Below are 16,840 nucleotides of genomic sequence, written 5' to 3'. Positions count from 1 at the left end.
TAAGTATTTTAAGCGTTAGGAACAGATTATTATGAGAATTAGTGATATAGGTGAGAATTTTCAGAAAAGAGGATGGTTAAGATATAGGCAGACAGCAATAATGCATGTAAACAATCAACCAAAAAATTCAATGTAACATTTACCAAACACCTACTACAAGAAGGCACTGTGAGGAGTTTGTTTATCATTTAATAGAGAACACAAACAGGAATACAAGCCCAGAATATGTGAAGTGCCACAAAATAAATGCAAAAAGCCAGAATTTATTCATTTCATGTAATAATGACTATCATGTAGGCCAGCGGTCGCCAACTGGTGGTCCGTGAGGTCCGAAAGCTGGCGACGGCTGATGTAGGCAGTGCTATAGGTAAGAAACCAGTGGTATCTGCCACCATAACATACATTGACATCAGAGGTGACATCTAGATTGTTTTGAAGGGACAGGACTTTATTAGCTTGGGTAAAAGAGAGGATTGCTGAAATCTGACCTAAGCCAATTTAGCCAGAGAGCCAGCTATTAGGTCCTTCCCATGACATTAGCCTTCAATACATGGGCATAGGTCAGTTCACACTGGTGCTCACAGAGGAAACAGTGTGAGCACAATCAGAACTCGGGTCTTTCATGCTTTGGCTGGAAAACGGACTGAGGGATGTGGGAAGAAAAGCCAGGAGGGAGGCTGGAACCGGAATTAATAGGACTTGAAATGCTTGCTTTCCCTTAAAAGTGTAAATATCACCAGATGGAACTCAGGATCCCAGACACCTCCCAGCACAGAAAGTTTGTTTCTAGAATTCATAGAATCAAACAGCACGACTCAGAGGGACATATGTGCTATTCTGTGAACCTATATAACGGGCTCCTGTGCCAACTCTCTCAGTTTTCAGGGCATAGCATCAGGGGTCAAGAGTGCCAGGACTTGCGTGCTGGGTCATGGTTTGTTTGTTTGTTTGTTTTTGTCAAATCTGAACAGACATGTTACCTACTTCAAAATCGGGGGCAAAAAGTAATCTATGTGAGCCACAGCCTCTTGAGGCAGGTCAATGCGGCCTGTGAATACGTATACTGTTTATTTCATGTGAACCCACTTAAACATTACTTTGTCTATTTAATCTGCATTTGGAAAATCAGCACACAGCTAGACTCAGGATCCCATTTCTTAAAGGAGTTACTAAACAACCCACTCACTCTACTTAGACAGCCAATGACAGGCAGGGAGAAAATCCAAAAAGAAACAAAAGGAAATGCTCCAATATCTTCACTTGTTTCTTTCATCTCCATGGCCTGTGGCCCTGCTTCAACAGCTCTAAAAAAGCATCGCTATCACACCGATGCATTGTACTTATATTACTATATTCAAGAGAGAACAAGGAATGGCTCACTTAGGGTCCCTTAGCAAAGAGGGGAACCATTCAACAGCTAACAGGAGAGTACAAACTGCCCGTTACTGATGTAAAGGTTGGGGAAGGGATGAGTTCACACCCACAGAGGAGGCAGAATTATCTTCCTAATCTTTTAGCATCAACTTCTGCCATCTTCTAACAGAAGATTATCCATCTTTCTCTTCCAGTTAGCAGCTCTGTGAGTGCTTTCTAGTAATGAGGGCTTCATACCCTAACTCAGGTGTTAATAAATATCATGTGATACATAGGCACAACTCTCATTTTTTCCAGTGAAGTCCACTGCACTAGACATAGACCGGTGAATCTGATATATTTTAAAATGGTTACTATTTTTCTACCTCATCCTATATAATAAAACCCTAACATGCAAATCGACCGAACGGCAGAATGACCGGTCGCTATGACGCGCATTGACCACCCGGGGGCAGACGCTCAACACAGGAGCTTCCCCCTGGTGGTCAGTGTGCTCCCACAGGGGGAGCGCCGCTGCAGGAGGGCAGTAAGGAGCAAGGGGTTCCAGACTGCAAGAGCCCTGGACTGCAAGAGGGATATGTGACTGCTGGCTTAGACCCCATCCCTGGCCGGCAGGTGGACATCCCCCAAGGGGTCCTGGACTGTGAGAGGGTGCAGGCCAGGCTGAGGGACCCCTTTCCTGCCCCAGTGCATGAATGTGGTACACCCGGCCTCTAGTCCTATATGATAAAAGCATAATACGCAAATTGTCCCCTCGACTAGGAGTTCGTCTGGGAGTTCAACCAGGGGGCAGAGCCAGCCGGGGAAAGGGAGGAAGGCCCTGGTCGGCAGCCACTAGAGACCCTACCAGTGCACAAATTTCGTGCATTGGGCCTCTAGTTAATAATAATAAAGCTGATTTTACCAAATCCAGAAGTTTGAAAAACAGTCCCATAAACAAGGTGTAGTATTGGGCCAATATAAGGTCATAAAAGTTATTAGGTGGCTAAATTATTCACCATCAGCAATTGTAAATATAATTGTCACAATCAAGAGTATATAGTTGAGCCCTGGCTGGTGTGGCTCAGTTGGTTGAGGGCCATCCCATGCACCAAAAGGTCTCCGGTTCCATTACCATCAAGACACATGCCTGGGCTGCAGGCTCAATCTCCACTAGGGGGTGTGAAGGAGGCAGCCAATCAATGATTCTCTCTTACTGTTGATGATTCTGTATCTCTCTCCCTCTCCCTTCCTCTCTGAAATCAATAATAATATATTTTTTAAAATAAATAAAAGTGCAAGGAAAAAAGGAGAGTCACAAAGAAAGAAAGTAGAGGGATGAAGATTAAGAAGTTGGAGACAGCCAAGAAGTCCGTCTCCTCACTTTAATATAGCACGCTCTGAAACACCAAATGGAAGTTATCCTGTTAACCATTAAGTGCCAAACTGGTACAGGCAGCACAATCACAAATATTTGAGCACTGAAGCTGACTCATAACAATCTAAAAATATTTCATACTTTAGGCTTTCAAAATAGCATAAGCTTAACCCCTTCCCCTCCTTCAATCATGTTCTTTGGAAGCCAATGTAAAAAATATTTTGAACCTACTTCTGAAAACTAATTAAAATGTGGTGAACACAGAAAGCCACATGCAATTAGATTTTAAGGCTTTACCATTCCTACATCTGATCCTGGATTTACTGGATCAGTTAAGTAGCTGTGCTGTTTACTACACTAAAATAAATACATATATGTTTATGAAAAGCATTGCCTAAAAGTCTTAACGGCTATCCCTTTGAGGGAATATCAAAATCTGTATATAAAAAGCCATTTTAAAATTTATCTAGTTTAACTACTAAATTCTATATTAAATTTTCTAAGAGTCCCAGATTATAATGTCTTTAAAAGGCTGACATATCTTTTCTGACCAGAGACAAGCACAATCTTGTAAAATCAAGACGTTTTTAAGTTCTGAGCATAAAAAGACAGTAAATTTAGGCTGAGGACTTTTTTAACCATACACCCAAAAACACTAAGCAGATTACACTGTGTTTCTTATAATTCTTTTGAAAATAAAGACACTTAGTTATTTTTCAAATCATTAGAAGTGAAAGGAGCACAGAACAGCCAACGTTAAAGAGGTACCGAGACCCACGTTTTCTACTATGAAGTACTGTAAATACACCCGTAAGACTATGGACCACATTTGTCATTCTCCCGAAGACATTTTACCAAAGTAATCTACAGGGTTGCAGAATGCCAAAGGCTTGACTACAATAGCTCCATAAATTATACGGAGGAGGAAAAAATTACTTAACAAATGCAAATCAAATAAAAATCCACAAGTGACAGTATCCCTTAAAAAGCAACCACACGTGTGCGTGCGCACACACGCGCGCACACACACACACACACACACACACACACATTAGAAACTACTAGAGCTTTTTTTTTTTTTTTCATAGTACCAAAGAATGCTGGAGAAGTCTAGTCCTGTGAATTAGGCAAGGGACAGCAAATATTAAGCGGCCTCCCTATTGACGCTACTGTACTTCCATTTTTATAACATGCTTCTCCACTCCCCAGACACCATCGTCCACGGAAACCACGCAGCCCTCCATCAGACTTTCAGTGTCACCATTTATTATTTATAGCGTTCAATGGGGGAAGTGGATCTGATGTCACCGACCCTACCCGGTGGAATCACTGACTCAATGAGCATTTTTCACGCTGGAGACCATCTGGCTGGGAAAACATGCGGCTGGGTTAAGCACACTCTCACCTTTCCCCTCGGCCCTCCCGGGGTGGAAGCTGTTACCGTGTCGGGAGAGATACAAAGAAACTGTCAAGGTTTCCACAGGAAGAAACCCCGGGCTTGTCCTTGCTGAGGCACTGACTTCCTCCCCAGCCCAGTCTGATTTCCTTAACGTTCAAATTGGCAGGTGATAAGCTGCCATGTTTTATTTCTCCCACCCAATCATCCACCAAGTAGCCAATCTCTCATGGTCCCGTTTCTAAAATAAAAAATAAATAAAATAAATAAAAACCCTTCCGGCTCCAAGTCCTAAGGGGGGAAAGGGATCGGGGTGTCCGCGGGGACGAGGTCTGGTCTGGCTAGAAATGGTTGTTAACAGAAGAGTGATCGCTCCCCCAGGGGCTGAGGATTCTCTCTCTCTCTTTTTTTTTTTTTTTGGAGAAGAAAGAACAGGCGGGCGGCAGTCATGAGGACAACCCTCCCCCCCTCCTCCCCAATTTCCTAAAGCTGCTCTGGCAACGTGAAGTTACTCCTGGGAGATGGAACCCAGGGTACCTGGGGCCTCGCTATGCAAACCTCCCTCTCGGCCCAGTAGGAAACCCTTTGTCCGAGAAGCCGGACATCACCGAGGTCCGGGAAAGAGGCCCTTCATCCGCCACAGCCTCACACCCCGGAGCTTCCCACCCCCGCCCCGCAGGGCCTATCCCGGCACCTACACGGCTCTAGGCTGGGGAGAAGGTGGGAGACCCCTGCTAGGGCGCGGAGGCCCGAGGCCCTGGCCGATCTCCTCCGTCCCCCCTCCCATCACCACCTCACTCGGCCTAAGTGGGGCTTGCAAGAGCGGTGCAGGCCTGGACCGGAGAAATAGAGGAGAAAAAATAAATCCACTTCTCAGAGCAGGAGAAGGAGATGCTAGAGCGAGTGTGAGCTAAGGCCACAGCATTAGCGAGCGAGGGTCGTTCGAAAGATGGGCCCCGAGACAGGACTGGGGGAGGGAGGAGAACCGAGGGGCCGGAGGGGGCCGGGCCACCTCCGGCCTGAGATCTCGAGGGATCCGAAGGGACCGCGCCGGGCCCGGGGCCAGGGAAGGCGGCGAGGGGAGGGGGGAAGGGGCCGAGACGGCGGGGAAGGGCCGGGGCCGGACGCTGATGTGGGCAGGCCCGCCCGGGGCCGGGCGGACGGAAGAACAGACGGTCCAGCGGGCCGCACTCACCATGAGCTCGATGGTCTTGTCCTCAATCACCGAGTCGGGCTCCATGGCGGCCCCGGCGGCCCCGCCTCGCTCTCCCCGCGCAGCAGCGAACCGCCCGTGCGGAGGAGGCGACGGCGGAGGCGGCAGAGGCGGAGGCGGTAATCGCACCCACTCTAGCTGCCAGCCCGCCCGGGCCGCCGGCAGCTCCGCCCTCCCCCTCGGTGGACGCAGTACGCAGAGCGAGAACTACAGCTCCCAACAAACGCCGCGTGCTCCGCAGAGCGTTGTGGGAACGAGAAGCCGACCTCTCCTGGCAGCTCGGAGCTGAATTCTGAGCCGAAAGCAGCACTGGGTAGTGAATGCGAGAAGTGCAGACTTAAGGTTTCCCTCCAGATAGAGCCTCGGTAGTTCCATGACTACATGTCCCAGAAAACCCTGCGCGCGGGTTCTCCTTCCGCTGCTTCCTCCTGACTTCCTGGGACCTACAGGCCACTCAGACCGGAACGGAAAGTCCGAGCCCCACTATTCACTTGTCAGAGATTCTGCGTATGCGACCCATTTCCGCACATGCGCGGTCAGTGTTCGCGGCGCCCATTCGACGCCTAGGTAGGGGTTAGTCTGGTCAGTGCGCGTCTGGTGGTAGGGACACGTGTTGGAGACAGGTGGATTCTAGGTACTTTAGAAGGGAATGGGCTTGGGGCTCAGGTGGGGGAGAGGGCCGGCCGGCGAGAGAAGCTCGGCAAGGGAGGAGGGTCGACAAGGGGCATCCCTCTCGGGCATCCGGTGGGGTGTTTGGAGGTTTAGGTGGGGAAGAGGAGGTTTGTGGGGATGAGCTGTGGCGCTCGCTGTCTCTATGCACCACGAACTGGGAGGAGCCGAGAGATGCAAGGGAAGCTGCGTACATTGAGCCCTTCTTACTCACTTATTCGTTCAGAAAACTTCCAGCCACTGCCGGTTACCAGTCTAGACACTGAGTCAGCTCTGAACATCACACACAAGGTCTCTGTTCTCGTGGAGCTTAATTCTAGGGGCGTCGGGGGTGGGGGGTGGGTATTAACCAAAAGAGTGACGGGCGCTGAGAAAGAACGCGGCTGGAGACCTGGAGACGCCTCGCGAACTCCGTCACCGGCTCTGCGAACTGTGTCATCAGTGTCTTCCATCAGAAACCACCAGGGACGCAGCAGTGGCCGAGCCAGCTGGGTGTCCGGCTGGTCACTGCGAGGAGGACGAACACTCACCCGGGGGGGGGGGGGGGCGCTGGGACGACGCAGGGAGGGCCCTTAGGTGACTTGGGAGCGGGTTTGAGGAAGTGAGGCTCTTCCCGGATTAGGTGGTGCCCGGAGGCAGGAGTGGTCCTCTGGTTGGGGGTCTCAGTCCCTCTGACCTGGAAGGGAGGACCGGGACACCGAGGGTAAAGCTGTCATTGGCCAATGAGCAGCAGTCCCGCCTATTAGTGAGGGGGGTTGGATGTGTGGTCGTTTGGGAGGGGGTGGGGGTCGGGCAGTGTGTATGTTCAGATACCATTAAGGAGCGGTCTTGTTCTTGTCTTGACCCGGCAGGGTTACAGAATGGCCTAGTCGGGTCTGTGTTGTGTGAAATGACTCTATTCAACAGGAGCACGAGGCCTGGCTCAGAAGGCGAGGCTATGTCATGTAGTAATAGAGCGGCCTGGCTCTAAGGCAGCGGTTCTCAACCTGTGGGTCGCGACCCCTTTCACAGGGGTCGCCTAAGACCATCCTGCATATCAGATATTTAGATTACGATTCATAACAGTAGCAACATTACAGTTATGAATCAGCAACGAAAATAATTTTATGGTTGGGTCACAACATGAGGAATTGTATTTAAAGGGCCAGAAGGTTGAGAACCTGCAATGGCTCCACATGCCCTTAGACTTAGAGTCTCCTTTCAACTTCTCTGATTTCTGGGCCAGGTGTGGGTATCACTTAGGGTATCAGGCCAGCGTCCAAATGTCAGGGGCTGCTTTCTCTTTTCTCACGTGTTTTTTTTTTTTTTTTTTTTTGCATTCTCTGCACCTGTACAGTGAGGGGACTAAATGAGCTAGAAACCCCACTTCTAAGGTCCAGGTTATTATTTGTTTTGGGGCATGCAGGACACCGTGTAAGCGCCTCGCAGTTGGCGTTTAAAGTTCCATGCCCCCTGTCTAGTGCTTTCCACCAAGGGAACTGAGAGAAAAGCAATAGGATTGGAAAGTGATTGCCATTAACCTGCTATCCGAATTTCATCGGGTCCCCTCCCCTGTCTGGGCCTCGGGACATTCGTTAGTAAAACAAATCAGTTGCAATAAATGAGCGGTGTTTCAGTGACCTATCGCATCATCATAAAACACCCTTAAGACTTAGTAGCTTAAAATATTATAGTATTTCTCACAACTGTGTGGGTTGACTGGATTCAGCTGAGCCCACATAGTGTAAGCTCCGGTTACTCGTGGGACTGAAATCAGTTGGGAGCTCATCAAAACAGCCTACAGGGCAGTGGTTCTCAACCTCGGCTGCACATTAGAATCACCTGGGAATCTTTTTAAAATCCTGATTTCTGGGCCTCCTCCTCTGGAAATTCTGTTTCTTTGTTACTAATGTTGTGGCCCCACCCCATAACAAAGAAACAGAATTTCCGGAGGAGGAGGCCCAGAAATCAGGATTTTAAAAAGATTCCCAGGTGATTCTAATGTGCAGCCAAGGTTGAGAACCACCGCTCTAGGGCCTCCCTTTCCACCTGGGTTATCATCAGTCCGGCTTCTGCAGGATAATTAGCTTTCTAGAATCTAGGCCAGGGGTGGGCAAACTTTTTGACTCGAGGGCCACAATGGGTTCTTAAACTGGACCGGAGGGCCGGAACAAAAGCATGGATGGAGTGTTTGTGTGAACTAATATAAATTCAAAGTAAACATCATTACATAAAAGGGTACGGTCTTTTTGTTTTTTAGTTTTATTCATTTCAAACGGGCCGGATCTGCCCCGCGGGCCGTAGTTTGCCCACGGCTGATCTAGATTCTAGGTTCTAGAGCAGCGGTCACCAACCTTTCAGACCTCTCGGACCACACCAGTAGCCCGCAGACCACCGGTTGGCGACCACTGCTCTAGAGGACATGGCCCCAATGAGCAAATGCTTATTAAGCCTTTGCTCTTGCCTCATTGGTCATATGGGCCCAGCCCAGGTCAGTGTGGGAAGGTACGGAGTCCCAGTTCATTGGGAGCCACCAGTGGGTCAGCCAACCAGACTTCTGAGGCCCCGGCACTTTCCACGCGGCCTAGCACATAGGGTTAGGGGAGGAGTCATGAGCTGAATATGATCTCAAGACATATGTGTATCACACTGTCTTTTCTATTGTTCTAAAATTTGACACTTTCACATTTTAAAATCCGCATCTCCAGCTTCTCTCAACAGTTAAACCCTCTGTTCTGGCTGGCTGTTAGAGTGTCAGTGTTTAGATTCTTGGTCAGGGCACATACCCAGGTTGCAGGTTTGATCCCCAGTCAGGGTGTGTACGGGAGGCAACCGATCCAAGTTTATCTCTCATATCAATGCCTCTCTGCCTCTCCCTTCCTCTCTCAAAAATTAATATAAACATTTTTTTTTAAGACTGGAGTGGGAGCCCTAGCCGGTTTGGCTCAGTGGATAGAGCGTCGGCCTGTGGACCAAAGGGTCCGGGGTATGATTCCGGTCAAGGGTACATACTTTGGTTGCAGGGTCCTCCCTGGCCTGGGCCCTGGTCGGGGCTTGTGCAGGAGACAACCAATCAATGTGTTTCTCTCACATTGATGTTTCTCTCTGTGTTTCCTCCACTCTCCCTAAAAATCAATGGAAAAATATCCTTGGGTGAGAATTAACAACAAAATAAACATTGATGAAAATAAAAGAATCTCTTGTTGTGCTGGTAGGGGAAGCCTGGAGTGGAACCCTGTAACTATTTCTGCTCTGCCAGCTGGCACAGTGATTAACTCTGTCAATAGAGCACCACAGGGGACACGGCAGGATGAAAGGACTTCTCTTCCCGGCTCCAGTACACATCCTCTTCCTTCTGGCCTTCGTGGCACACAGCAACCGTTTGCAGAACTGTAACTCACAGGCATACCCCGGGGGCGGGGATATCCAGGAGGTGGCTTCCCAGTGAGTTCAGTGGCACCTCAGCAGGCACTTTCCTGCGTGCCAGCCCCGACCTGTGGCATGTTCAGATGATGTACTTTCACCTGTGACGATGAGTTAGGAGGATAGCACACTGAATTGTGGCAACTCGTTTCCACTAATGTCCAAGAGGGCAGGTCTTTCGAGGGAGAATCTTGTGAAATCATAAGGGTGTTGGTAAGATTGTATTGAAGGTAGCAGCTCTGTATTTTATCCACATGACAAGGCTTCCTGCCTTATCGATCGATCTGTAGAATTCGGGGGGGGGGGGGGGGGAAGATATCATGAACTATATATATTTGCACATTTATTTGGATTGAAAAAGCCAGACTTTCTGACAGTCTAATTTGATTGACTGGTTCAATAGGATTGGCATTGCCAATAATGGGTTGTTAGATTAGTTAAATCTTTGGTTCCATGATTGTGTGGAAAATATATTTAAAGCACATAAGTACAAACATTCATCAGTTCACTTATTGGCAAACATATTGAAATTAATATTTGTATTTTCCCCTACCCTTTTTAAACTTAGGTTAAATAGGACACCGGCAATTGGAAAAGTAAAGTTGAATTAGTCACAATACACTATGCCACATGAGCAGATTACCCTGTGTATCAGAGATGCAGAACCAGTGAGAGTGAATTAAGGAATATTTTACAAAGAGTTGATGTTATATAATTGTCAAAACTAGTTAAGCAATCTCTAAGGCTGTTGTCTTCCTGGGCAATCCTGGGTCTTAAAGTCCACGGGGCAAGCAAGTCAGGAAGGGGAGATGGGTGGAAGGTTGGGGAGAGAAGCATAGGTGAACTGGGGTCAGACTGAAACCTGTCGGTTCTTATTGCCCCTGACCTTGGTGCTATGGATGTCCTGCAGAGGCGGGAGCCCTGTGTGACAGCGCTGAACACCCACACCTGGCCCAGGAATCAGAGAAGTTGAAAGGAGGCTCTAAGTCTAAGGGCATGTGGAGCCATTGCAGAACCAGCCACTCCTCACACCACGGGGGTGAGTGAGCTGATCGACAGAGATGTGTTTGGGCTACAAAATGACTGCATTTCCACTTCCGCCCACCCCCACCCCAAATCCGTCACAGGAATCTGCCTTGTGGCCCACCCTAATCGGAAACAGACAAGAACAAAATTCAGAGAAATGTAGTTTCCTAGCCAAGCTGACCCATTACTACGTTTTCACGCCTTAATACACATATCTGTTTGTGTGAAGTCCAAAGTGGTCAGCCAGCTCTCTATCTTAAAGTTAGACCATCTGCAATTCATGGTCTCCGGTATTAATGGGAAAGAGGGGAGCTGCACTAGCTAGCAACTGCCTTATCTCAGAAAGTCGTTCCTGCTCACTGCTCATTGGTCAGTGCCCACTCACTCAGTCCTAAGAGGCTGGAAGAGCTGCTAAAGGATGTGCTCTTCTGTGTGACTGAAAAAGAAATGAAGTAGAATTCGCTGAACAAACAGGATGATCTCTGCTATGCAGGAATGATTAATATTCATTTATTAAATCTCGGTAGAGTCTTTGGTATGCTCCGAGAAACTGAGAAACTGAATTTCTCCAGTGACAATATAAAAAATCCTTTTAGTAGTCAGGTGGTTCCCAATATTTTGTTCTTAACAAAATTGATTGAATTGAGTTCTCATTTCCTCATCTATAAAATGGGAATGACGGTGTCTTCCTCATGGGTTATTGAAAGGATTCAATTAATATGTGAAAACCCTTGGTGGTTGAATGTTGTTAAATGAGAATAATAGTTAATGTCTGTAGAGAAAACACACACACACACACACACAGCCAGGCGTGACTTTCAGAACAGACAACCTAAAGTCAGACCTGCTGTATGACCAGTGTACTCAGGAGCTGGTAAACCCCTTCTTGCCTGGCCAATGTGGAGAAGTGTGCCCTGCTTTTCCCACTCCAGCCCAAGAGAAGAACCCCAAAGGCAAACAGTTTCTCCCTTTGTTATTTTATTAGAAGCATATTTACATTCTTGCAGTTAACTTTGCAGAGAACATTTTACAAAAGCTTTGTATAAAGTTTGGAAACTACATAAAAATAACTTCTATCCTTCATAAAGGGAACATATAAGTTAGTTATATATACTCTGCCATAAACTGACGGAAAAGGAAGAACAGTTTCTTCTGTCCCTTACAGAGGAAACGTTAGCACGGGGCCTGAGGAACACGGCGGGCCTTCTCCGTGATGGGCAGTGCACACTGGCTCAATTGTGAGGCCGGAAGGCCCAACCAGACCCCGTCCAGAAAGAACAGGGAACCTGTTAGGGCTCCGGTGGCACTGAGCAGGGAAACAGCAACTCGAACACGATTCCAACGTGAGTGGCAAGTCACGTAGGGGAAGGACTTGCCTGAGCCCTAAGACCTAATACTCATTCTCACACCCCAGGCTGCAAAAGGCAATATGTTGTAAACAAAGCCCAAATCAGCCCCACCTGGCCATTTGCCAGTACCGGCCTCCCCTGGCAGAACTGGGTCTACGCTCTGTAGTCACACTGCTGCTGGTTCACATTTTCCAGCACCTGTGCACCTAAGAAAATCAAAAGGGACAATTGTTTCATTTGTTGATACCTGACCAGTGTCCCATGTGGGTCAAACCCGGAAGCAGGCAAGCTGAATGCTCACTAACCTGAGCGGACCATCGCCGTCCCAGGGCCTCCAGAGCATCTTTACTGCATCTGTGAGAAGGGCACCCCGCGTCCCTCCTTTCGAACGGCAACTCTCCCTTTGCAAGATCCAGAAGAGGATTACAGCCAGTGCTAAGACTTTGCTTTAGAAAGACAAAGCTTCGAACCTAACCATAAGGAATGAAGAAGGCGAAAGTCCTCCCAGGGGCGGCATTAACTCTGTCACTAGCAGATTAGCACCCAGACTCAATGTGCCCATATGATTTCTCAAAATCACCTTCAGTTCTCTCTCCTGTTTCTTTAAAGCAGGTATCTTCCTGAAGAAGCCATTCATTTATATTTGTTTCAAGTTAGAAATCAAGACGAAGAAGCTTTCTTTGTAAAGAAGCCGAATGCCAGTTTGAGCATTTGCCTTCATTGGGTTATCGACACTGCAGCCTTGGGGATCAGACTTTGGGAGGCCAACTGATTACCCAAAGGTCCAGGATTCTGTCTGAGCTACAGAAGCTTTGCTTCTGCCATGTTCGGGCGGGGGGGGGGGGGGGGGGGGGGGGGGGCATAGACACACAAAAAGCATTCGTTTCTCCCTGATGCTTTTGCTTCCTGAGGACTGCCAGACCTCTGAAGTCTAAGGCCAGACGCCAGAACTAGGAGGAGCACAGGGCAGAGGCAGACAGCCTTCCCATTTCACCTGGGCAAATGTGAGATGGAAACAGACTGGGTTGTGGAAGTGCTGGGGGTGAACACACCCATTTGTCCCTGAACACACACTACCACATGGGGGCCAAAAGGAATCACAGACTGTTCACCCTGTGCCATCTTGTGCCTCTGGTGCCAACATGCCCCATACCAGCGGCTCCACCTAACATACTCAGTGGCTCAGGCAGCAAATGTGCTCCGGCCCACCTGGTACGAGTGGCCCAGGGGCCCAAGCCCTTTGTGTGTGTGTGTGTGTGTGTGTGAGTGTGTGTGCAGGAAGTGGGAAACACAAGATGGCATGAAAGACTTGGGACCAGGAGAATGAACAGTTCTGGCTCTCGCCCATTGTAGACATGGCCTCAAGAGGAAAGCAAATTGGGGAAGTGAAGAAATGAGGGCACCCCCTGAGCAGCTGGCTGCGAGGAGCCATGATTCCTGTCTGACACTGCAGGCAATGGCTGAAAAGCCACCAAGAATTACAGCATATGGACGAGCCCATGGTGACTTCAGCGGCAGCACTGTGCACCCACAGACAGCAAAAACTGGTGTTTTGGCAAACAGGAGGGGCCTCGAGGCTACAGCACACTCGTTCCTCTTGGACCCTGACCACACCCACAACCCGAATCGCTGACTGCTCGAAGGGGCCTGGGGTTCAAAGAGAACATATATTAAAAGTAGGCGATCCTCCATGAGAGCACAAAGTCAGGAACACGGGTCACTCGGGCAAGGGGCTGGATTCGAGCTGGTGCGGAAGCGAGAGGGAGGGGTCCTGAGTGACTTGCTCACAGAGAGTGGGAGGGCCCACCGGCCCGCCAGCCTGCCAGCCACAGCCCCGGGCGGCTGTTAGGAAGCATCAGCAGAGCTATAGGGAAAGAACTTGGTGGCCTTGTTTGGGGTGGTGGGGTTCGGGCACTCGGTCTCCTCGTTCAGTTTGAAGAACATCTCCTGCTCCCGCTTCTTCTGGTTCAGATCTTCTTCCAGAGCCTAAGACAGAGAGAGGGTAGATGGAGCTCAGATTCCATCGGACACAGGTCTTCCAACCTCAGGACCCCCACCACGGAGGCCTTCTCTGGGAATTGCCCTCCTGGGCCTTGGTGCCTGGGTCACCTGGTCTTCCCTCTTTCCTTCCCTAGAGCTTATCACCCAGAAAGTAAACACCACCTCCTCCATCCTCCTGCCACAGCCACATAGGAGTTTCCTGTAAGCCCAGGGCTACAGTCTGGGGCAATGCCAGTCTACATGGGGTGTGGGGAAAGCAGGTGCAAATCTGCTGGCAGGAAAACAGCCGGAGGAGTGGAGAAAAGCCTGAGGTAGAAGATGGGGAGAGAGATTTAATAGGGGAGCAGCAATGTCTGAGTTCTACAGTGTCCCAGCCAGGGCCCTGCCCCACAGAAATCACCAGGAGTTGTTTTCAAAACACAGTAAAACCTTGATATAATGAAGTAATTCAGGGGAAGGGGTGTCTGTTAAAGCCAAAAATCCATTATATAACAGAGGAGGTTTTCTGAATGCATGTTAAAAAAATTGACAAATTAGTTTACCTGTTTTTTACTTATGTAGACACATACATGTAATTAAAATTAAGCACGTATGAAGAGTTTAATTCACAGAAAAATTTTCTATATGTATTTCTGTAATTTTACGTATACTAAACAGGTCTAGTAAATGTGTGCATTCACCAGTCACTGCAAGTAAACAAATGCACTTTAGCTGGGGTGTGGCTCAGCTCACTCGGGAACATGGGCCAGCACGTGTTAAAACTGCTACAGACATGAGTGATCTGAAATTTCTGGTAATTCACACAGACTCTTGGCTCAAGTTCTCCTTTGCTGGATGTATTCATATCAAAGTGTTCGTGGCAAGCAAACATATATGCAAGATAAAAGCAGTACATACTGTTTAAGCGCCTGCAACAGAAGTTACAAAACCCAGTGCCCATGGGAGCCAGCCAGATGATTACATGAGTGGAGAGAGCTGGCCGTGAGACAGTAGGGAGTAACGGGGACTGCATTGCGGTGAAGAGCACCAGCCATGTCTGAAGAGGGCAGCTTTTCTGTTCTAGCTGATGGCTGTCATGTAGTTTGATGGGTCCAGTGTTACCAGAGTTCCTAGGTTTTCAAAAGAAACTGGAAATCCAGATTTTTTTTTAATTTTTATTGATTGATTTTAGAGAGAAAGAGAAAGGGGGTGAAAGAGAGAAACATCAGTCTGTTGTTCCACTTACTTATGTATTCATCGGCTGATTCTTGTATGTGCCCTGACCAGGGATCGAACCCACAACTTTGGCATAGTGGGTCAATGCTCTAACCAACTGAGCTACTCAGGGCAAAATCCAGATTTTAATGTAAAATTTAGTTGGTGCCGTGGCCGGTTTGGCTCAGTGGATAAAGCGTCGGCCTGCGGACTGAAGGGTCCCAGGTTCAATTCCGGTCAAGGGCATGCACCTTGGTTGCGGGCACATCCCCAGTGGGAAGTGTGCAGGAGGCGGCTGATCGATGTTTCTCTCTCATCGATGTTTCTAACTATCTCTCTCCCTTCCTCTCTGTAAAAAAATCAATAAAAAATATTTTTTTAAATAAATAAATAAAATTTAGTTGGTAACTTTCAAAAAAATTTAAATTGCTATGAATTGGCCAAATCTAAGATCTGTAAGCCAATTTTAGCCCATAGGCCATCAGATGGGACCTCTGCTACAGGAATACCAACTTGATTCTAATAGCGACCACAGAGAGTTTAGTAACTTGCCCAGGGTCTCACGGGTAGTAACGGAGAGCTGGGCCTTTATCCTACGTCGCTCTTACTTCAAAGCCTCTTACACACTGTTCTCTTCTACCAACCACATCTCTTCCTCTATGTAACCTAAGGCGGGAGATGACAGCCCTGTATCGGTAAGGGGCCAAACTGGAAATATTTTTGGCTTTGTAGGCAGGCTGTGAGCTGCCTGGCACGGCTTCACTGCAGTTACAGTGCAGTATCCAGCACAGACAATATATCCATGAACATGCATAGCTATGTTCCAATACAATCTTACTTTCAAATACAGGGGGTAGCCCTAGCCGGTTTGGCTCGGTGGATAGAGCGTCAGCCTGCGGACTGAAGGGTCCCAGGTTTGATTCCGGTCAAGGGCATGTACCTTGGTTGCGGGCACATCCCCAGTAGGGGGTGTGCAGGAGGCAGCTGATTGATGTTTCTCTCTCATCGATGTTTCTAACTATCTCTCTCCCTTCCTCTCTGAAAGAAAATCAATAAAGTATATTTTAAAAAAAATATAGGTGGTAGGTTAGATATGGCCCATGGACAGTAGTTTACAAACACCTGCTTTTAGGGACTACTTGTCATTCACATTTACAGCCCCAAAAAGCAAGGCTCAGGGGGGAAGACCCAACTTGTCTGAGGTCGCAAACTATGACCTAAGCAACACTTCATTGACCCTACAAGATATTCCGTATTTACCAAAAGAAATCTGAATTTTTCTAAAAATATTCCACAATGCACAGTCATCTCCCCTGAACCCATACACGGACAGCATCTCAAGGCTGCTGACTGTAATGCAAGAGGGTTAAAGGACATTTATTCCAGAATGGAAATCACCTCTGGGTCAGTGTTTTAGCAGCAACCCAGGTCGCTAATGATAGAACAATTCTATAGGGGATTCTGGAGAGTCAGCCCCCTCAGCAAAATGCAATGCCAGCTCCTCAAACACACTTGTAATATCTCCCCGAAGCCCAGGTATCCCCATGGAGCAATCTGGGATATGAGGCAGTTGCTAGAGGCAACGTAACCCATTCCTTTTCTAACTTTCTCAGGAAGTGCCAAGGGTATACAGAACCCGCAGGTAAGAAAGCAGGTTGATATTTATTTCCTTTCCAGAGTCAACCTATGCAGGAGCATTACTGATCGAAAGTCTCAGCAGGCTGTCGTTACAGAAACTGACGTGTGTGGGCCTGCAAAAAGGAAGTGCTGGGACCCTGGCCAGCTTCCAGCCAGAAAGCTCCATTAGCACAGGGAGGGCAGCCCCACTTCAAGGACTTCCAAGGCCGTTACACAGCTGA

The 16,840-nt window shown here is 48.2% G+C and overlaps 2 protein-coding genes across 7 annotated transcripts in view; both read right to left on the bottom strand.

The window, feature by feature from the left end:
- Positions 1-5,623, bottom strand: part of FBXW11 (F-box and WD repeat domain containing 11) — a 101,208-nt gene extending 95,585 nt beyond the window's left edge. For 3 of the 6 annotated variants that reach the window (XM_070414412.1, XM_070414411.1, XM_070414415.1), the window contains exon 1: positions 5,323-5,621. Coding sequence is in view for 4 of the 6 variants with exons in the window: in XM_070414411.1 (XP_070270512.1) it covers positions 5,323-5,367 (45 nt within the window). In the remaining 2 variants the exon portion in view is untranslated. Of the gene's footprint in view, positions 1-5,322 lie in introns of all 6 variants that reach the window. The other 3 variants (XM_070414410.1, XM_070414407.1, XM_070414408.1) reach the window with 2 other exon arrangements.
- Positions 5,624-12,629: 7,006 nt separating this feature from the next.
- Positions 12,630-16,840, bottom strand: part of STK10 (serine/threonine kinase 10) — a 76,507-nt gene continuing 72,296 nt past the window's right edge. Inside the window, exon 19 of the mRNA XM_070414406.1 lies at positions 12,630-13,772. Within this exon, the coding sequence (XP_070270507.1) occupies positions 13,632-13,772 (141 nt within the window). The 3' untranslated portion in view covers positions 12,630-13,631. The remainder of the gene's footprint in view (positions 13,773-16,840) is intronic.

Source organism: Myotis yumanensis, unplaced genomic scaffold (genome assembly GCF_028538775.1).
Source record: "Myotis yumanensis isolate MYYU_CA2020_CCGP unplaced genomic scaffold, mMyoYum1.0.hap1 SCAF_5, whole genome shotgun sequence".
Classification (NCBI taxonomy): Eukaryota; Metazoa; Chordata; class Mammalia; order Chiroptera; family Vespertilionidae; genus Myotis; species Myotis yumanensis.
This window is presented reverse-complemented; position numbering and strand designations above follow the sequence as displayed.